The sequence below is a fragment of the Talpa europaea genome, assembly GCF_964194135.1.
Source record: "Talpa europaea genome assembly, chromosome: 6".
NCBI classification, from domain to species: Eukaryota; Metazoa; Chordata; class Mammalia; order Eulipotyphla; family Talpidae; genus Talpa; species Talpa europaea.
In genome coordinates this window covers 131,528,134-131,551,111 of record NC_140072.1, presented here as the reverse complement: position 1 = coordinate 131,551,111, position 22,978 = coordinate 131,528,134, and the positions used below count along the sequence as shown (strand labels likewise).

The 22,978-nt window shown below is 42.3% G+C and overlaps 1 protein-coding gene across 1 annotated transcript in view; it reads right to left on the bottom strand.

Annotated features, from left to right (window-relative positions):
- The window catches only part of TM9SF2 (transmembrane 9 superfamily member 2), a gene marked incomplete at both ends in the record, with an annotated part of 47,123 nt that extends 29,209 nt beyond the window's left edge, over window positions 1-17,914 (bottom strand). The window contains 3 exons of the mRNA XM_084234994.1: window positions 5,030-5,123; window positions 6,755-6,822; window positions 17,564-17,914. Of these exons, the coding sequence (XP_084091120.1) occupies window positions 5,030-5,123; window positions 6,755-6,822; window positions 17,564-17,914 (513 nt within the window). The remainder of the gene's footprint in view (window positions 1-5,029; window positions 5,124-6,754; window positions 6,823-17,563) is intronic.
- Between the last annotated feature and the right edge of the window lie 5,064 nt (window positions 17,915-22,978).

The window sequence follows — 22,978 nt, the reverse complement described above, 5'->3', positions numbered from 1 at the left end:
TAAGACTTGTTTCATGTGTGTAAAATCATATCCACAATGTATTCTACAGTGTAGGCTTAGTAATCGTAACTCAATTATGTGGTACTTTAAAAAATGTCTCCTACTTATCTCATTTGCCTAACTAACTATACATTGTCCATAATCATAAACCTTTCAATAAATTCAAACTATTACAGGTGATAAAAGAGGGACAACTTTCACCTCTAAATCATCCATTCTTTTGTAGAATATTTATTAAATTTCCTAAATCAGTTTCTGTGCATCAGCTGACAAACATGTTTCAAGCGCAGCCCACTGCTGCCACCTGTCAGCCTACAGTTTAGTTTAGGCCACACTGCTACTTCTGCAAACACATCACTATTTGTGCAATTATTTAATTTTTTTAACCTGTATGAGTCTTAATAGGTTCCTTTTAAAGAAAGGGAAAAAAAGAAAATGTATACTTGTAAATAAGGGACCTGAGGGACAGGTGTCATTTAGATTAAGCAGAGAGAGTCATCATTAATTCCACCAAAAGCGGCAAATCTTACAGCTTGATTCAAGGTTCAATCTACCTGAGTTTAGGTAAGTCAACTGTATGTTCGACTGTGAAGGAAAATCAGACTGAAGATATTCAGTTATCCTAACCAACACTTATTACCTAATGTCTTCCTCCCAGTACCCCTGAGGTAATCTCTTTTGCGGGATCCTCCTCATCTTCTTCACCTATTAATAGTGAGTGCCGCGATGTCCAGTTCTTAGAATTCTTCATTATATATACCCACTCCCTTGGGGATCACATCAATTCCTGGCTTTAAATACTATTCATGCACTGATGATTTTCAAATGTGAATGTCTAGGCTGAATCCCTTTTCCAAACTCCAGACAGTCACCTGGTTATCAACGTCTCCACTTGGATGCCTAATGAACACACCTCACACTCATCATTTCCCCAAACCTGCTCCTCCATACCCTACCTCCTATCCCTCAGTAAATGTTGCGCATGGCCACTTTCAACACCTCACCCCTTTTGATACCTCATGATCTGCTCTTACATGTCTTTTTTTTTTTTTTTTTAAACAATAGCTGGGGTACAGGCCAGAGGCGTGGAAGGGTGAGAGGATTCACCAGAGACAGAGTGGGGAGCAGAATAGGTAGATGGACCTAAAGCACTGAGGGGAGCAGCGGGCGCAACAGGAGAGGTCTGCCGCACCATTTGGGAATCTCCCTGGCGGGCCGGGAATTGAACCTGCGCTGCAGAGGCTGCGGAGGCTTCACAGCGCTGTGCTCAACCCGCTGCGCCACCAGGAAGGCCCCTGCTCTTACATGTCTTAATGACTGTGGAAGCCACCTCATTGTCTTTTGGCTTCTCTCTGCTCTCCCATGGTCCATTCTTAACAGCAGCCCTGGAGGTCCTGCTAAAATCAAATCTAAGCCAACTCAAAACCCTCCAATGCTAATCATCTCACTCAGATGTACAGGCCACGGTCTTCACAGTGGTCTAAGAGTTACTTACGCTGTGGGTCCCATTATTCTTTGCCCCCATTCCTGCTCTTCCCTATCCTGCTCACTTACTCAAGTTACACCAATTTTTTCTGCACCCTGAACAGAGTAGGAAAACTCTTATTTTGAGACCTTTCCATTTGCTCCCCACTTCCCCTGGAACATCTTCCTCTCAGATATTCACATGCACACCTCCCTTACTTGCTTCAGTCTTTTGCTCAAATGTCAACTTCTCAGTCAGACTTTCTCTGGCCTATTTAACATTGCAAATTCTCCATCCACCTCCCCTGATTTATTTTTGATAGCTCTTTCATTAGCAACTGGCACAGTACATATTTCAGTAATTCATTTCCTTCTGCAATCAGCATATACAATCCACAAAGGAAGAGATTTTTGTCTTCTTCACTGCTGTATCCCACACCTTCCACAGCGTCTGGCACATGAAAGGCACTTGACAAATGCGTTAACTGAGTAAATGAATGAACGGGAGTTGTTAGACGAGATGCGATTTTATGATCCTGACACGGGGCCCTGTTTCATAATACACATGATGTCTTGCACCGTTATTTCCCTGCTCTCAGCAGAAGTCACAGATAAAAGATGGCAAAGCAGATGTGAGGTTTTGTTTTATTTCTGGCTGTTTCCATTGTTTTGACTACAGATCTGCAATAAGGCAAAATTCTTTGAAAATAAAGGACAATCAATCAATACTGAACAATACAGGTCAATACATTTATGAATGGCTTGGAAAAACAATCTGATCTCTTAGCCCCATGTTTCTGCCCACTTATGTGCCTTGGTCTTAAGAAACTCCTGTGGTATCCTGATCCTGGGGGCTTCAGGAATTTGTTTTAGGGAAAGTCTTCATCGTAAAAACATTTAGGAACCTCCAGGATGTTAGATGTGCACCCTTTCCCGGTTTTTTTCTTTTAAATGTACTTTTATTTTTTTATTTTTTAAAGATTTATTCATGCATACAAGAAGTGGGGTACAGGCCAGAAGCATGGGAGGGTGAGAGGATTCACCACAGACAGAGTGGGGAGCAGAATAGGCAGCTGACTGAAAAACACTGCTGAGGGGAGCAGCGGGCTAGACAGGAGAGGTCTGCTGCACCATGTGGGATTCTCGCCGGCTGGCTGGGATCGAACCCACGTTACAGAGGCCGCGGACAGCTTCACAGCACTAAGCTCAACCGCCTGCACCACCAGGATTTTTAAGTACTCCTGCTCTTCTATTTCACCTCAATTTCTAGGACAAAGGAATAAATCTGAAAAGCACTGGGACTAAAAGCATAAGCAAGACACAGTCTTTACACATAAATAAATTCACCCTAAATGGGATCCTACTAAGTAAGCAATTTGCCGTTAAGAGTGCCCCAAATGGACACAACTTCTCCGTGGGTTTGAGCATGCGGCTAGCTACCCTGTTTGCCGTTGTCTGTCCTGCGCAGACATTCACTCTAGAGATGCCTGCTGCCCCTCAAGTTCAGAGCATTACTGAGGCTCTTCTCTTCCATCATTTCTCGAGGCTCAGGGATAAGTAAACAGAAAGATAAGGCTGAAACACCACAGGAGTATTTTAATTTGATTTGTAATATGCCCGAAAGTCACCCTCTGCTACATAAAGAATGCAGTTACTTCCCAAATAATCTTTCAAAATATCACACCAGGGAGATGCTACACAGTCAATATGCTTCCTCTTCTCAATGCCAGTCCCTGCATCTATACACCTGTTCTTCCTCCCCAGTAATTCCATTTAATTAGACCTTTAAATCTATTGTCTTTAAAATTTTTTTAAAAATACCAGCATCTTCCCCTCAGTGCTTCACAGCTTGGGTACAGAGCTGGAGGAAGTACGATGGTTAGCGGGACCAACCAAGCCTTGAGGATTTGCAGAGTAGCTACCCAGTTAATAAATGCCAAGAGAGACAAAATGAGAGTGCTTAGTGAGAAAGCAGGAGAGGTGACTAACCATGGGGTGCAAGTCACAGATGAGGAGGATGTGATGCCAAAAGGGAGAACTGTCAAGTAGGGGCATAAAGTATGCGACATAAAGTAAAGCCATTAAAATGAATATGCTCTGGGCCTCCCTGGTGGTGCAGGCAGTTGAGCGCCGCACTGTGAGGCTGTCCGCGGCGTCTGCAGCGCACGTTTGATCCCGGCTGGCCGTTGAGAATCCCCCATGGCGCAGCAGACCTCTCCGGTCTCACCCACTGCTCCCCTCAGCAGCGTATTTCGTCAGTCTGCCTGTTCTGCTCCCCGCTCTGTCTCTGGTGGGTCCTCTCACCCTCCCGCACATCTGGCCTGTGCCCTGGTTCTTGTATAAATAAAAAAATCTTTAAAAAAATAAAATAAAATGAATATGCTCATGTGGAGAGATGCCGAAGGGAGAATGTTAAAAGAACAATGCACAGTTGCAGAATGTGCTAAAACATAAATAAGTCTCTCTAATCTTATTTATATAGCTTGTATAATGCATGGAAAATTTCAGGAAAGATTAACTAGAAACTGATGTGGAACTGGAGGGAAGACTTACTTTTCATTTTATATTCTTCTGTACCATTTAATTTTTTATAGTGACACATTATTATAAACTAGTTTAATTTTATGGAGATTGTTATTCACTGTGCAAGAGCGCAGATATAAATTGACGCAGCAACTGTGCAATACAGAAGAATAGGCTTTTTTTTTTTTTTTTTTTTTTTTTAGAATAGGCTTTTATTAAAAGACAACAGGTTCGAAAGATAGAACAAGTCTGGATGATGATTAAGTACATATAATGAAGAAAATATCTTGTGCTGTGCTTAGTTTGGTTTAACTGATGTCTCAAAATGTATCAAAGATGTTCCAAATATACTTTCGTTCTTTCTTTTTTGTTTTTAAAGATTTATTTTTATACAAGAATTGGGGTACAGGCCAGAGATGCGGAGGGTGAGAGGATTCACCAGAGACAGAGTGGGAAACAGAACAGGCAGATCTACTGAAATACACTGCTGAGGGGAGCATCAGGAGAGCAGGCGAGGTCTGCTGCGCCATGTGGGTTTCTCCCTGGCCGGCCAGGGATCGAACTCGTGATACAGTGGCAGCGGATTGCTTCAGAGGTTGCGTCTTAACCCTTGAGCCACCAGGGAGGCCCTCCAAATATACTTTCAATGATCAAAAAGGATAGTTCCCCTAAGTCCTGGGGCATAGTGCTGCATTTGCTAATAGAGAAAAATCTATGACTACTGCTCCAAAGGGCTGGGGGTGGGTGGAGATGTAGATCAGTGAGGGCATGACTGAAGCTGACTGCCAGGTCCCCATAAGATGAGGCAGGGTCTGAGTGGTTCTTCAGACTGCTACCTTATTATTTATAATACAGGCTGCACAGACATTAAGACGAACTTATCCATGACACAGCATAAGAAGTGGGAACCTACGAAAGGATTCCTGGTTGCAAAAGAGAAATGAATTCCTCCTTAGCAATGAGCGCTAAGTTATTGCAGGCTTTTTTGTTAGGGAAAAAGAAAGACACAACTAAATAACTTTTATTTAAGCTGAATACAAACCTTATACGGTGAAGGTTCGATTCTTTCCCCGAATAACACCTGACCAAGATTTTCAGATGGGCGTTTTCCTTCTGAGGCTTGGCAAAAATCAAACCTGGGGGGGAAATATTTAAGTTTTTAAACATAAAAGCAAACAATGACACAGCAAACCCCTCATCAATTTTGACGGCATATTAGATAATGATCACTCTAGCAGCTCTAGTAGAAGAAGAAATATATTCACAATCCAAGTTCCATATACCACACCTCACCAATTTAAAAAAAAAAAAAAAAATCAAAACCAATGCCCTAGAATGCATTCATTGCTAAAAAAAAGTCTTTTAAGACATAAATTTCAGAGTTTAAAAAACTGACACATAATGTGTTTTTGTTACACCTTTATTTTTCAAGTAGATTTTATATAATTTATCCCCTTTTAAGTTTCTAATCCAAATCTTTACTTAATAATGACAGTTTCAGAAGATGTGTCAAATTTGTCAGGGTTTATATCTCATCTCAATACACTGGCCAGGTCATCCCAACACTAGCAGTCAGGTCTGACTTACTTCCAGCCCTCTGTTCTCATTTCCTTGCATTACTAACCAGATTTTAACAAAGCTTTGTTTAAACCTGACTTCAGTTTTATTACGGAAAGTTAAAGGACACCTGGAATGATATGTAAAGCACAGTGATGGCTCCAGATTACATTCCTAAGACGAAGGGACATCTCAGGTAATAAAAAACTGAGGTGAGCGAGACCCCAAATAAAGACTCCTCATCTACTGACATAAGAGCACCACTGAGGTTTCCCAAGAATAAGCACAAAGACTGAAGAGATGTTTATTTAATAAAACAAACAAAAACTAGGAAGAGCATTATGCATCCAATAGTTACATAAAGCATTATGCATCCAACAGTTACCCATTCATGAGTCTTGTACCCTCATACATGTTCAGGCACATGGATTCTTACAGGACAGTCTTATTTTTCTGTCTGTACTTTTTTATTTTTTTACAGAAAACACATATTTTTCCCCAAAACTTAGATACCAGAGGAATTTAGAAACCAACTAAAATTCAGGAACTATGGTTTATACCATATTTGATATAGTCAAATGACTAACAAATGTTCAGTGTTTTTTATAGTATCAAAGAGGGAAATACATATTCATAGAGAGAGAACTAGTGTGACAAATCATATCTGGATCTGTATGCTCTCTACAAAGGAATAAAAGAATGAAGTAGCTTAGTTGTGTATTAACACGGAAAGATGCCCACAATAGCTTCAGTAAGAAAAATAAGGTGCAGATAAAATACTATGAATGTACTTTAAAGACAAAAAAAAGGTATGATTGTTAAGTACATATAAGAATATGCAGGAAAAAAACATGGAAGAGAAACATCAAGTAATTATTTTTAGGAACTTTTATTATATAAGACCAGGATCTTGTTTTAAAATGTGTGGTATTTTTAATAATTAAAAACTTAAAAGAAAAAAGGTTTTTCTGTCCAGTCAGATAAAAAAGGAAATCCACTGTTTTAGTTAGTACCTCTGTTGTACTGTAAAGCAATATAAAAAAGATCACCTTTTACATTTTCTTAGAAATAAAGAATATTCCTTAAAAAATGTTTTTAGGACTTGTACATTTTTAAAATGCATATGGATTGTGGAAAATTCAAGTTCTGAATGTAAAAATTCTGATGAATCACATAAAATTTTATGCAAAAACCAAGCCAAAAAACTTACGCAGTATATTCATAAGGAAGAACAGATTCCACTGAGTCAAGTCTGTTAACAAATAGTTCTATTTCAGCCTGAAAATAAGGAAACACAGAATTAGAATATAAACAACTAGAGACGAAAACTTCAGTTGTGCTTTGAACTGAAAAGGAATTTGAAATGTGAACTTTTATGATATCCGAGACAATTTAAAGAATTTTCTTATAAATACATCAATTGAATGAATCTATATGCATGTAAATTACACCAAAATAATTTTTAGAGTTGTAATTGTCTCCAGTATTTTCTAAGTGTTTTTTTAAGTTATAACATTTCTAAAAAATCAAATATTTTATCTAAACCATTCATCACATCAATATAGATGCCGTTTTTTAAAAAATCTGGTTTCCAATTTCAGCATTTCATTCTGCAGCAAAAAAATTTTAAACTATTTTTTAACATTTCACAGCAATAGCAATCAAGAAATGTTGACAGTAGGCAATAAATTTCTAGATGAACTCTACTGGAAGTACAATCCCATGTACATGAGTACTCACTTAAGCAGACAGGAGACATACTGACAACATGATCTAACTTTAAAATCTGCTTTGCTCAATTTGAGAACGCTGAACTGCTGTACAAAGATGCTGAAGGCATTCAGAAAGACCAACTCTTTCTTAGACTAAGTTCAACAATGGAAGAGGGGAGAGAAACTATCAAGTTCCAAGGAGACAGGGCTAATTGAAAGCTACACCTTCCTACTCAAGTCCCCTCATTTCTCTAACTTATACTTGAAGTTTCACAAGACCCAAAATAACATGCTCCTTCTCTTAACAGGAGTACCCTGAGTCAAGGCAGAACTTTTTAGTTGAGGAAGTCGGAGAGTAATTTGTGCCCTGCAGCATTTTCGGTGCTAACCAGTGCAATCACACAGGAGCTGCACCTCTGGGCCAAGTATATTAGAGTTCCACTGAGACATTTACCTCTGGACTCTGGGATTAAGAGGCATAAAGACACATTTGCCACTTTCATCCCATTCACTAGTTCTGCCAGCAGTCCTCTGATACTTTAACATCCCCAAAATGTGACTTGATGGCAAGAATACAGACTCTGGTTCCTGCCTGGGTGAGTTCAAATCCCTGTTCTACTGCTTATTATTGATGACTTTGATCAAATTATTTAACATCTAAGTTTCCTCATGGGTGCTTTAGTTTCCTGGTGCAAGATTGGGATAATTGTATTTTTCTCAGAGGGATATGAAAATTAAATGAGCTAGTAGTATTTACAAATACTTCAAACAATGTCTTACACCCAAAGTCCTACATATTTGTAACATAAACAAAACCCAAATACTTTGGATTAGGGAATGCCAAAACTACACTGCTCACCCATTAAAATGATAACCCGATATCCACGAAACACAAAGGAAGGCCTTTGCAGGTAGTACTGGAAAACAGCCTCACTGGCAAGCAAGAAAATTCTACTTAAAAGAAATGACAGCGCAATGGCAACACTGTCTCAAACACACACAAAAGTAACGGCCTTTCCTGTATAAAATATTCAAGGGGGCCTCCCTGGTGGCAGAGGGTTTAAAGCCACAGGGCTATCAAACTATCACCAGCCACTGTGACATGAGTTCCATCCCTGGCAAGGGAGGTGACCTGCATGGCGCAGCAGACCTCTCCTTGTCTCGCCCACTGCCCCCCTCAGCAGCGTATTTCAGTCGATCCACCTGTTCTGCTCCCCACTCTGTCTCTGGTGAATCCTCTCACCACCCCCCATCTTTGGCCTACACCCCACTTCTTGTATGCATAAATAAATCTTTAAAAAATATTCAAGATTATCATTGGTCATGTTAGCTAAAAAGATAATGCAACTTGACAGGCTTACCTAATTAACACTAACATATTCAACTGTTATAAAATGCAAAATTCCTAGTCGATGAACTTCTCTAACAAAATAATTTTCCCTAATTAGAAGGGATCAAAACTGCTATAAAGTTATGTCAAAACTCAAGCAATCTATCTGTTTTAACAAAGACTAAAATGTCCTAAAAGGCTAATAATCCAGCTCACAACTTTAGCTTTCTTCCTAGAAAGGAATGTCGCTATTATATTCTATGCAGCTTTCTGTTCTCAGTTTCAAAATCTGTAAAACCCATTTTCACCACACAGGCAAAATCCCTTGTGCTACAATCAAGCCTTGCTCAGTACAACTGATTAAGAATAGGAACTCAGAAGCTACCTAGGCTGTCTGGGTTTAAATCCTGCCCCTGACCATTACTGGCTGTGTGATCTTGGGCCAGTTTCTTCACTACTCTGTGCCTTGGTTTTCTCATCTATAGAACAGAGTTCGTAACAGTAATTTCTGCTCAAGTAGATTTTGAGAAAATTCAAGAACAGTGCATGGCACAAAAAGTACTATGTAAGTATTTACTGCCATTCTACAGTGTCCAATATTACTTCTACACCGTCAGATACAGTAACCACCAGCCACACATGGCTGTTGGTCACTTAAAGTGTGATCAGTGTGGCTGAAGAGAGCTGAATTTAAAATTTTATTTACTTTTGAATAAAATTTAAATAGTCATAGGAGGCTAATGGCTTCCATATTGAACCATACAGTAATGGAAAAGAATAAAATATTTCCTAGTACCACTTATATGCCCTTTTCATATACATAACATTTTTACTCTGGTCATCACCATCTTTTCTTTACTAGGAAAAACAACTCTTATATTGTTAGTCCATCCCAGAGTAGAAAGCTTTTCCTTGATTTGCAGGATATGCAATCTCTATCACAAATTATATAAATAATTGTGAAAGCAGCCATAGACATTATTTAAGTGAATACAGTCCAATAAAACTTTAGACAACAAGATTTGATTTTCACTCACCACTAATTATTACCCCCTGCCCCCAATCACTTAAAAATATAAACACAATTCTGTGCTCAAGGACACTAAAAAACCAGGCTGCAAGCAGAACGTACCCATCGGCAGCTGACCCTTGGGTTGTTTGTAGATATTTTTCAATATTCTTTTAATTCACATCTTAAAGAGTACAGGGTTCAAGACCTGATGCTATGTGAAAAATGTTAGGAAGCTGTTCGATGGCATATAAACTTACTGTACAGGTTTTTTCCATCTGCTAATGGGTGGGTATATTTCCTTTGAAAGGTCTTACTTTTGAATCATGTATCACCTTGATCACGCCAGCTGCTTTTCTCAGGACTTCGCCCTCCTCGTATATTTTTTTTTAAAGGTACGTCACGGAGAATTACAAGATGTAGAAATCAGTTTCACATATGCATAGAGTGACATTAGGCATTTCATCAGCCTTTCTGGCCAGAAGCATAAATTCTTCATCTCTTGAAGAAGATGACACTCATCTCTTTTCTACGTTCCATTCCTGACAGCTTAGAGCTCATCATCTCAAAATTGTAACTGGTCAGGGGCAAAAATTCCCAAACACTTCAAATAGTCTTTCTTAACTTGTCCACCAACAAATTAATTTACAACTTTTTGCTCTCTCTCAGAACATTTAAGAGGGCTTCTGGAATATACGCCCATCAGCTTTACTATGTGTAATACTACTAAGAAAACCAAAACATTTCACACTCATTCTCTGCTAAATTTATGGTTCAAGTGCGTGTCAAGCACCTGTCCTGGAAACCCCAGGGACCATCCCCCATGCACTTACTGTCTGCTCCACCCTTCCCTTAAACACTACTTTCATTCCAACTTAACCTTGTTCAAAAACAATCTTATCAAATCTTTAGAAGTCAAATTGACTGGCTCCCTGTAAGCCTACAATAAGTCTCTGAATAATTTTAGAAGTCAAGAAAATTTCTCTTCCAAAAACTATGTTAATCTACTATTTATATAATTTAGTGTCATTTTAACAGATTTAACGCACTTTCCTCCCTTTTAGACTATAGCCCAAAGACCCAAACACTTTTCCCCCTCATTTTCTTATTTGCATATTATTAGTTTTTTACCCATTTACACTTAGCATTTTATTATTTAGTATCAAATCTCCATTAAATTAAATTTACTTCATCATGAACTTTTCCTGATCTGGTGAAGTAGCTTCAACTTCTACTCCTAATAGCAAAGGTGTTACCGACATCTAACAAGCGCATTTGGGGCTAGCTCTGTTATTTATAAGGATGTCTACAATCATCAAGGACTGTCCACAAAATTTCCAAAATAGCAAAATCCAAAAATAATAATTCTCACAAATCTTTCATTTAAAGGCAAAATTGATTTTAACACACAGCACAGAAGTAGAGGAAGTATGGAGTCAGACTGTGAGTTCATTTTAAAATCAAGGCCTATTCTTAATAAATAATGTGTCTTTTAGGAAATTAGTAATTCTGAATATAAGGAATGACTGAGGTACTAATAATGTAGAAAACATTGCAGAAATCTGTCCACAGTTGGGAGGCTCTAACTCTAAGTTAAAAGACAAAATTATTAGCATAGCTGTTATCTACCGTGAAAATGTTCAGGTTCTGGATATTGCAGAATCCAAACACTTATTAACATAAATATAACCCTGAGGTCTGTATGTGTGTGGGGGAGGGAGGAGAGTTCCATCTTCTACCCCTCCCATTAAAGGACATTAAAGTAAACCTGTTTATGCCTGTTCATTACTCTTTTCTTGGCTATAGTCAAATTAAAAGGAAGATAATAATCAAGTGCAATTCTCATCATAACTTCATGAGCTAGGGATTACTTGCTCTACTTTAAAACAAAGAAATGAGTTCAAAATCTGGATTGCTGACTCAAAGAAAGTGAGTAAACGCCAACTACTGCTATCATCACTTTTAATTAATTTCAGTAGCTCTCAGTTCTCAAAATGGCAGTAGAGCAAATGTTAAAACCTAGAAAAGTAATGAGACTGTGTTTGCGATTTCATGAAGGGCTTAGTGCTGAAACACATAAACATAAGTGACAAACATCATGGCATTCATCCCTAAAAAACATAAATATACACACAGATAAAACAAAAATATCAACAGCTGTGGGCTCCAGATATGGTCTAGGTGTATATACAGGAAGTCATTATACTATTCTTTCAACTTTTTGAATTTAGAAATTGTCACAATTAAATTTGGAAAAAGAAAAGCCTTTAAAGTTAAGAGTAGACTTATTATGAAGCAATGGAATAAATCACAGCAGTAAGAAATAAAGATGAAAGTGTTAATTTAGTGCAGAAAGATGGTCTAAAGCAATAAGGATGCAGACAAAAGAAGTGTTAGGTAGGGGAAATAGAATTTGCAATTCATGTGAAAACTAAAGAACATTCATAACAATAAATCCTGAAAAAAAAAATCACAAGAAATTCATTCAATCCACACAATTTACTTAATGCCTACAATGTTTTGTACCAGACACTGTGACTAATATAATACAAATATATGAACACTGGGGCCTTCAAAGTTTTCATAATCCAGAAGGGGGCAACACAGAATACACACAAGAAAAAGAGAAAAATGGCATTTATGTGTTCTTGGGGTAGCTACCAAATCTCTATGGAATTAATTTTTCTTATTAAACTAACAATGTGCTGTACAAGGGCAATATTTGATCAATTCTGACTCTAAATATCTTCTCTATTTCCCACCTAAAAGTCAACTAAGTGCCATGTCCTGGAAATGTGTGTTAAATAGACATAGTCAATTCCAAAATATCACTGACATGGCTTGAAAGGGTCTTAAACATTACTTATTTCACATTCTCACTTTCAAACCATCTCAAACTGAGTTACCAGAAGCATGAAAGTTGTGACAAAATTAAACATTTTAAGGTAGTTACAAATAAATCCCAAGGCAAGATTCAGGAAAATCATAATCTCATTATGATCTTGAGATCGTAATCTCCAGAAATTTTTTTATGGAAATGATTTTATCTAGAGTACTACTGTCACTCAAATGTACAATTTATTTCTAGTTCTAATCTGGCTCCTTCTACCTCTGATCCCAGCGTAGGTCACAATTACATTACTTTAATGCTTTAAGGAACAAGGGCCAAAACCACAGGATTGCATTTTTCCCTATTTCCTTGTCTTTGTTTCTGCTTTTATTCTACCCCAAATGCTATCACATCAGTCCCAGGAAACATGACACATACAACTGGTTTTCACTGTAGAAAGAAATCTCAGTGAAGAAATGTGACTTAGCACAAGGAGCAAACGAAGTAACTGCTACTAAAGGGTTTGAGTACCAAAGCAGTCATATAAGGGGAAAACTGTGAGTATTTCAACTGATTAATACTGGAGACGTCCAAAGGGGCAAAAATTCTGAAGAAGGGAAGTCTGTACTCAGGCATAATAAAAAACCCCAACAGAAACTCTAGAATTCACGAATGGCATGTTCATGAGCAATGGCGTTATCTGACCAGCAATATCTAGAAGATGATCTCCTAATACTAAGGTTCTTCCTTCCTCACTGAAAAACGAACTGCTGATTTTAGACTATGTGAAAGGAATCAATATTAAATATGACTACTTAAAAATTGATTACATAGATGAAGAGTTTTTTGTTGACAACTGCATTAATTGTGGAAGTCCAGAACCATGAGCTGTCAGGCATCTCCTGGGTAAGGCAGAAAAGGTAGAAAGCACTCAGTGTGTGAAAGGTACAACAGTGGCCAGACATGGGAAGAATCCAGACTTTGTAGGCAGAGACTCGTGAGTTTGCATCCTGGCTTCACTACTACCTAGTACAAATTCACTAGCTGTGCATGCTTGAATAGCACAGGTCTTACCCAGTGTCAGTTCTTCATCTAAAAATCACAGGGCTGTTCTGAGGATTAACAAATGTTAATGTGGCACAGGGTACACAAACTTTAGTCTTTATCATTATAAGCAAAGAATAATAAATACGTTTGATAGGTGAGAAGAAAAAAAAAAATCTCACAATCTCCTCCAAAGCCTTTCAACAATAATTGATTTTAATGGCAACAGAGAATGACCTTGCAAAACACTTTCAAGCAGCTACAATTAACTACACACTTACTGAGAGCACAAGTGATTAAAACAAAATAAAACAAAACAAAACAAACAAAAAAACCCACAACCCTAGATGAACAGGAAGTAAAGAGCTTGAGGAACTGGGTTCTTCTTTTGACAGTGCATAGACCAGACTCAGAATTTATGTCTGTCTGTGTGCCTGTGTTGAGGGTGTGGGATACCAGAGCACAAGTCTGACTTTACTTCAGATGTGATTATTTCCAATGTCATATTTTGTATTGGAAACAATATCTGGTATACTCATACACTGATCAATTTCCAGAAACTAAGAATGTGTTCTCATTTCAGGAAAAACTAGGGGAATGTGAAATTATCACTAAATATATACCACATAAATCAATAAATATACAAGTAAATTTATTTTTACTTAACTATTTCAAAATCCTCATGTGTTTCTGTGGTTGGGTTAAAATAAGTGGACGCAGACATTCATTGTTCAGAGAAACTGTTCTCTTGAATTTCACTTATTCCATGTTTATAGAAAACTGTCCTGAAAATTACATGTAATTTATAAAAAGCTTATAAAAATAACTACAAAGAAAGGAATTAAGAGTATGATTCTGACTGTTTCCTTTCAATCAGAAAGCTGTTAACCTAACTATCTGAAAACGGGCAGGGGGTGGGGGAGCAACCCACCAGGGCATGTATTTGGTCATTTTCCCTTAGTGCACAGGAAAAGAAAATCTTAATCTTTCATCTAAGGAAAGATCTACACATCAAACTGTAAAAAAAATTGGCAGATGTTTTGGAGAGTTTAGGTGTTAGGTCTGAATTTACGTGACAAGCCAGTAATTACTTGAAAGTTAAAAGCAACAACGGTAAATTGCTCGCTAATTTTCAGCTATTAGCCATCAAATGCCACTCAGCTATTTAAGACTCAATCTAGAGTTAAAGAACATGAAGCAGTTAACCAAAATGGTCAAAAGTTCTACAAAATAGATTAGAAATGCAGTTTACCCTGTGAAGATATCCACTGCCGATCAGGGTCTGATATTACTTATCGCAATTAACATACTATTTTTAAAAAGTAAAATATAGATTCTAAAGGAAAGGAATACCGTGGTAATCTTTTCTTACTATGGTTTCCAAAACTAACAAAGGAAGGCAAATAGAAGGAAAAAAAGAGAACCGTCTATAACAATGAAAGTTAATGCCGCATTAAAAGATATTTTAGATACTATCACATAACTATTAAATTGATAAATAAAACTTAGTTTAGCTAATGGCAAGTAAATCAAACCTGATAATATTAAGTAAAACAATAAAATCGTTTCTTTGATGTAATGCTATATCTGCAAAAATACAAATAATTCCGCCTAAATATTCCAGCAAAGCTATTTACAATAGAGAAAAATTGGAACCAATCTAAATGTCAAGCAAGAAATGGTTCAACAAAATTTAATAAAATACTACATAGCACCAAAATCAGTAAGAATGTGCACTATGTTGATACTCAAATGTGTGTGTATATATGCAACGATACCAAGTTAAAAAAAAAAAAAAAAGCCACAGAATACACTATTTATGAAGGCTAATAAATCAGAGGTTAGAGAAATATAAACAAAATTTTATGTTCACCTGATTTGCTTTCTCTGCCAATAAACTGAACATAAAATAATTTTAAAAGGTGAAAAATCACCAAATCCTCAGAATTCTTTTGACTGCCTTTCAATATACACAGTGAGCTTACTACTGGACATGGATTTTACAGTACATGTAAAGACTATACTATCAATATATAGATCACACTTGTGCTATAAAGAAAGATACACTGATTTCATCTCTACACTTTATGAATATTTTATATCACAACAATAATAAATACATTTTCTGAGAAATGCAAAATACCTTTCCAGAGGAAAATATAATAAGTAAATGATTATTCCTATTTTGCCACTGAAAACTCTGATGGAAGCAGTGTCAATGACTTGTCCAATTCATCCAACTGCTGTTTCCCTACTCTAACAGCATCTTCTGGAAGTAATTACTCCATTTCATTTCAAAATTACTCCATTTCATTTCAAAAATCACCATTTCTAATTTTTAAAATTAAATCCCTTCAACTTTTCTGAACAGTGTATACAAGACTGCACTCTTTAATATGAAGCAACAACAAAATTGCTAATGCCCTGATTGAATTGATGAAAATTTAAACCTTTTACTGTTTTTCTACTATGGGAAGCTACGAGCAGAAATATTAAAGTTTACTTGAAATTTTCTTCACCGGCTAGTCAACCTACAGTGAAACACTGCCGGAAGTAAATTCTTCTCTTCTCCTAAAAAGTTTCCACTGATCAAGATTGTGAGAGCAACTGCAACAAGATTAAACTCAACCACCTCACAACAAGATCTGCCTTGCCTACTTTATGCCCACACCTTTGAGAATTAAAAATACAAAAGGCTTCTTGAAATTAGCCGAAAGTTAACTTACAAGTAGCTACTTAAAGAAGGACCTGTTAAGAAAACAACAGCCAGCCAACTGCCCACCACCTGCACATGTCACTCCTCAGTTCTCCCAAGTGTCACTTCCTCTCTGCAGCTTTCCTGGAAGGCTCCCGGCCACCCGTGTCTCCTCGCTTCTGTTCTGGAGCGCTCTGGACAGCTATCTGTCATAACTTATCAGATTTCAATAATCTGTTCATAGGCTTATAACCCTTCACTTTGAGGTTCCTAGAAGACAAGGGATACAATTTCAGTGACGCAAAAAAAAAAAAAAATACAACACAGGACACACAACTGCTGTTAAAGTTTAAAGAACAAACACGAGGTCCCAAAGGCTGGATACTGAAGTATCCGTGGAAAAACCCGCGTGGCGGGAGTCCGGCTCTCCCCCCACTGGGAAGCACCATCATTCACGGGCCAACTCCCCAAAAGTGAAAGCCTCCTGCACGGCAGGTTGTTAGAGGTGCAGGTTCCAAACACTGCTGGCTGGACTAAGCCTCCAAGAGCCTCAGACATTTCTAGACAAGCGAGCTTTTAAACAGAAACGGGAAAATGCTATGAAACATTTAACAGCTTCTTTAATACCTTCAAAGAAGTTCAACATTCACAGCTACCGTAAAGCCCGCAGTCATAAAATAAACGCCAGCTTTAAAAAAAAAAAAAAAACACACACACACACAAGCAAACTTAGGGAAGGCATTTATGGACTGTAAAAGCGCCCTGACGACGGCTGCAACTGTTGAAATCACTAACAGTTTCAAAGCGAGCCTCTCGCCCCGAAACCCGCCACGGACAGCGCCCGTCCCGGCCGCCCGCAGCCTGTTGCTCCTCCTCGGACTCTCCACGGCGTGGAAAGGTCGGGAGGGAGGCAAAGTTTTCCCTGGGAAGAAAACTCGGTTCCCCCCACGGCTGCCCCGCGAAGCGAGCAAAACCGACCCTGGGAAGCGAACCCCCGCCCCGGAGGCCGCCGGCGTCCCGCGGGGAGCGGCCCGGCAGCCCCTCCCCGCCGCGGCGACCCCGCGCCAGCCCCGCAGAAGGGCCCGGGGCGAGCCGCGAGGTGAGGGCCCGTCCGGCCCGTGACAGCCCCGCGGGAGCCGGGAGAGCCGGACGCGGCGCAAAGTCGCGAACAAAGAATGACCCGAGGACCCGACGGCGGCCGCAGCTCCGCGCGCTCGGCCCGGGGTGCGCGGGCCCTCGGGGGGGGCCGCTCCGCGCAGCCCCGGAGCCCCGCCCGCCCCGGCCCCGGCTCCGGGGAGACGCGCGGCCCGGCCCGGCCCGCAGGCGGCGGCGACCCCCCGGCTCTCCCCCTCCCGGCGACGCCCCCGGCCCGCCGCCCCCCGCGCCCGGCCGCGCCCACCTTGCACTCGTCGCTCCGCTTCTCCTCGTCGCAGAAGTTGACGGGCGCCAGGCCCGGCAGGTAGAAGGCGGCGGCGCGGCGCGGGCCCGGGGCCGCCCCCAGCAGGAGCAGCGCCAGCAGCCACAGCCGCGGCCGCCGGGGCGGAGACGCGGCCGGCCTCGCGCTCATGACGGCCGTTTCGGGGTCCGGGCGGCGCGCCGAGGGGCCGACGGGGGACGCAGGCAGGGGAGGCTCGGGGTCCACGACCAGGCCGCCCGCGCTGAGGGAGGCGGCCCGCGACGAGAGTTCCGGTTGCGCCAGGAGACACCGCGGCTCCCGCAACAGAAACCGAACCGGACCTCGACGGAGCATGCGCGCCGCCGCCCGCACATGCTCAGTGGGAGCGCGGCCCGCGCCGGGCGCTTCCGGGACGGAGCGGGGGATCCGCTCTCCGCGTCTTCCGCCGGCCGCCGGGGGGCGGGGCGGGGCGGGGCGGGCGGCGCTCGCTGCCTGGGGGCGCGGCGGGGCTGCCGCTCGCGGGGCGTCGGGGCTCGCGGCTTTCCTTTCCCCTAAACACCGTGGGGTTCCGCGCCGCACCACCCGCGTGGTAGAACCCGTGCGCCACAAAGTACTTGGTGAAGGAGGCGGAGTCGGTGCCGCGAGGACGAGTTCTGCAGAGTCCAGATGGGGAGGAGTGTGAGGAAACATGGGGAGCACCCGGGGGGGTCCTCCCGCAGCCACTCAGAGGAGTGTGAGGAAACATGGGGAGCACCCGGGGGGGGTCCTCCCGCAGCCACTCAGAGGAGCGTGAGGAAACATGGGGAGCACCCGGGGGGGGGTCCTCCCGCAGCCACTCAGAGGAGCGTGAGGAAACATGGGAGCACGGGGGGGTCCTCCCGCAGCCACTCAGAGGAGCGTGAGGAAACATGGGGAGCACCCGGCGGGAGTCCTCCCGCAGCCACTCAGAGGAGCGTGAGGAAACATGGGAGCACCCGGCGGGAGTCCTCCCGCAGCCACTCAGAGGAGTGTGAGGAAACATGGGAGCACCCGGCGGGAGTCCTCCCGCAGCCACTCAGAGGAGTGTGAGGAAACATGGGAGCACCCGGCGGGAGTCCTCCCGCAGCCACTCAGAGGAGTGTGAGGAAACATGGGGAGCACCCGGCGGAGTCCTCCCGCAGCCACTCAGAGTAGTGTGAGGAAACATGGGAGCACCCGGCGGGAGTCCTCCCGCAGCCACTCAGAGTAGTGTGAGGAAACATGGGGAGCACCCGGCGGAGTCCTCCCGCAGCCACTCAGAGTAGTGTGAGGAAACATGGGAGCACCCGGCGGGAGTCCTCCCGCAGCCACTCAGAGGTGTTTGCTCGGCCGGTTCCGAGCATTAGACATGCTCGCGCTTTCTTCGTGGCACAGCAATGGCACAAAATAAACAGACCTTTTAGGGGAATGGAAATGAGCTGGGCAGAAAAATGGCAGGAGGCGAGTAGAAGGGAGAGCTGACGTCTCTTTGCAAAAGAACATAGGCACGCGTGAGAGCTCTGTCAGTGAAGTTGTTCAAGCGGAGTAGCAATCTAATAGGGCTTTTCTGAAGCAAATTCCTGTCACTTATCCGTGTTTGTCTATGCACAGACGTATGTGTGGTGCATTTTCTTAGTATTTATTTAGGGAAACTTGCTTCTGGTGATAGAAAAGCAATTCAACTGAGCTTTAGACTTAAAATACTTAAGAAAAATGCATCAACTTAGACTAAATAGCAAGAAATCATAGCCGTGGAGTATTTCCAGATTGGAATTCAAGAATGGACAAGTCTGCTAAATGGGCAATTCAGGATCCAAGCAATCCTGTCTCAGTTCTTCTGGGCGTTTGCATTCTTAGCCCTTGGAAAGTTTATAATGTTCATCCACTTTTCAGAGGAATCTATTACCCTGCAAAAAAAGTTACGAACCACTCTTCTGTACTGTGGAGGTAGCAAGGCCAATAAATTATAAAGTTCTTTTATAAAGTTTGCACTAGGAGCTCCTTCTTTGTACCACTGCTGTCTAGCTAAGTGTGACCTTTGCAAATTAATTTATCAAGAGCCAGTGGTAGCAAGAACTGGAAAGCAGAGAGAAAAAGAATGTCCATCTTGTTAAGGTTTTTGTAAATATTAAATGAGAAAAAAATTGGACATTAAGTGTGGTGGGACCTGAGCCAAGAATAACATCATCTGTGTCTTAGAACCCACTGAACTGCATTACTTGGGGCTATGATTATGGGAACCTTAATGCTTAAGGAAACTGTTTCTGGATGTTGATATCAGTGCCTGGGGAATATAACTGATAACACAGAAACAAGCAACTACTCCAGAAATACTATCAATCCTCTTGTGTGGACTACACCTAGACCCACTGGCACCACCCCACCCCACCCCAGACCTGAGAATGAAGAAACTTTCCCCATTCCCATATGTCCCCACCTTCCTTCCTAGCCTATAATATAACCTTCCTTCCCTTGCCATTGTGGAGGTAGCTTTTCTTGAGTATTGCCTCTGCTGTCCGCCCAACATGGTGTCATTCACTAATAAAATACTTCTTTCGTGAAACCACGTCATGGTTCAGACCTTGGCTTTCTGAGCGTGACCAACTTAGATCGGTAGGTCAGTGACGAGTACTGCGCACGTAGCTTGGTTCAAGGATGACAGCCTTTTTTCTTTTTTTGCAACAAAAGCCAATCTATCAGGGGCCTCACCAATACAAGTGTGTCTATGTTGTTTGCCCTGTCACACCCTCTCCTTCCAGTAAATCGATTAATGTATTGGTTGAACACCTACTTTGGGCTTGGGGAAAGAATGTACAATATTTTGTACTTGAAGTCATGGGCATTTCCAATATAATAAGAAGCAGATGTTCTCCATTAACAGAAAAGTCACAAAATGACTTTTATTATTTCACTGTGCCCTCCCCAACCTTCCTCCCCCTTTCCCCCTCTCAGGAAAAGGCACCATTGCCCCTCTGCTTCTCAGGCCCCAAACTTAGGAATTCACCTACATTTTTGTTCCTTTGTAACAGGGTGGTCCCCAGAAAAGGGGGAGGTTCCAGGTTCCCTGCCCCACCCAAATGGAGGGTGGAGCTGAGCAGGGAGAGAAGAAGCTGCAGAGGAGACTGAGAAGGAGGAAGCAGGATGGAGCCAGGAGGAGACCTGGAGGAGGCCCCTCTCCCTGCCCTATAACACCTTCACTCCACATAGTCCTTCAGTGAGTCCTGTCCCATGGGATGCTGAGCTTAACTCTTCCCATGTCCACAGCTTTACCCCATTCCAAGCCAAAATCTTGGCCTCCTTATCTACCTCTCAGCTTCTACTCTTGCAAGAGGAACCTTATAAAATATTTAAATAGGTATTTATGACACTGCTGCTTTATGCGCGGCAGCCCACACCTTAACATTACCTGGAATTACTTGGTTATTTGTTTAGTCTGACCGCCCCGTTTGCATGCAAACTCCATGGAGTAAGGCCCGTCTCTCCATCCTACATCTCTCCATCCCCAGAACCTACAGCAGCATCTGGCACAGAAAGCAAACTCCGAGGGCCAAGTAACCGGAAAGCACTACGGGACAGCAACTGGCCAGACCCCAGAAATTCTAGATCTCGATTTAGAATCGTGCACTTTCAGGCTGAAATAAACCTCAGGTTTCCCAGCCGCGATCAACCTCCTACAAACGAAAAGGTAATGATTGCCCGCAGAGGTCTGGGGGCTCGAGGAGACCCCCCCCCCCCAAACATCTCCCTTCCAGACCCGGAGCCTCCGTAACAGTAGAGCTCAGCATGAGCGAAAACCCGGAGAAGTGGAGCCTTCCGCAATAAAAATGATCTTGGGAATCCAGAAGCAGCCGGGTGCGCCCAGGGCGCGAATCGCGCATGCGCGGGGCCGGCCGGCCGCACCTCGCCAGCTCCTACCCAGGCGACCTCTCCCCAGCTTCCGCCTCCAGAGTTCAGACACGTCATCCCGCGCGGCCGGTCCCGGGGGCGGGGCTTGGCGGGGGCGGGGCTAGCGTCTTCCTTCCGGATCCGGTCTCCCTGGGGTTCCCTTGGTTACCTGGCGCTGGCGTCCGCCAGGTGTCCGGGGCGTGGCTGGAGAGCGGCCCCGCGGGTTCACCTGGTAACACGTTGAAGTCCGTACCCCAGGGGCGCCTCCCACCCGGGCTCCGCTCTGCTCCGGGCCCGCGTGAGGACCCCACGCCAACCAGAGGCGCAGTTTCCCCGACCCCGGCTTCCCGGCCGGCGGCCCTGTCTGGAAGGGCGAGTCCTCGCGGCCCCGCTGCCGGCTCGGTGGACGCGGATTTCTCCTGCCCCCTCGCAGATCCCATGTGGCGACTGCGATTTAAGACGCGTATTAATCTGGCATTTGTTTCTTCCACTCCTCTCCGCCGAAGTAATGCAGGCAGCGTGTTTTTCGCCTTTCCCACAACTTCTTCGTATTTGATCGCAAAATAAAAGCACGGGATGCCCCGTGAAAATTCAATTTCAGGAATTATTTTTATTATTATTTTTAATGTTTATTTTATTTTAAATTATTTTTATTATTTATTATTCTTAATGTTTATTTTATTTTAAATTATTTTTTTTATTTTCAGGAATTTATTTTTATTTCAGGAATAATTTTTTAGTATACAAGGCCCACATACGGGCAAAAGTCATCTCATTGTACTTGGATTTCTGATGCTAAATGGTGACAGACCAAAGGGCAGAAAATCGCTGAGAGTCTCCTTCCTTCCCAGTCTAAATACTGCAACTTGGGGCTAAAACGGGTGTTGGACAACGGGCTATCAGTGCAGCTCACAGCAATTCAGAACCGAGGGATGAGAGATTTTTAAGTTTCAAGACAAAGAATGGTTCCCAGAATTGATTTATAAATTGATGTAGGAGTTGGCCGGCGGAAGGGGGATTGATGAGCCTGCAGAGCCAGTGACAAACGGAAGAGGCAAAGAGCAAAATGTCACTGAGGGAAGACAGTGTCCCGGCCCAAAGATCGCATCTGCGGTGATGGCGTGTCTCTGTGACATAGATGCACGTATTGGAGTCACAGGATAATTCTACTTGCTCTGAATTTTTGTCCACCATGTAAGCCTTTTTGCTTACTATGTGTTGATAGTTTGTTTACAGAGAGAATGTCTGCTGAATTCAATGTTTGCTGGTCTTCTCTAGGATTATTATTGTTTTAACACTTTGTTGAGGTGTAATTTGTATACCTTGCAAGTAACCTTAAGTCTACAATGATTTCTAGCAAATTTACTGAATTATGCAGGGTAACCATAGTACACGTTAGGAATATCACCCCAATAAAATGGCCTTTAATGTTTAATCCACCTTTCTACACACAACCCTAGGCAGCCACTAATCTGCTGTCTGTCTGTATAAATGTACCTTTTCTGACTCCTTTAGGTTTTTTTTTTTTAAGATTTA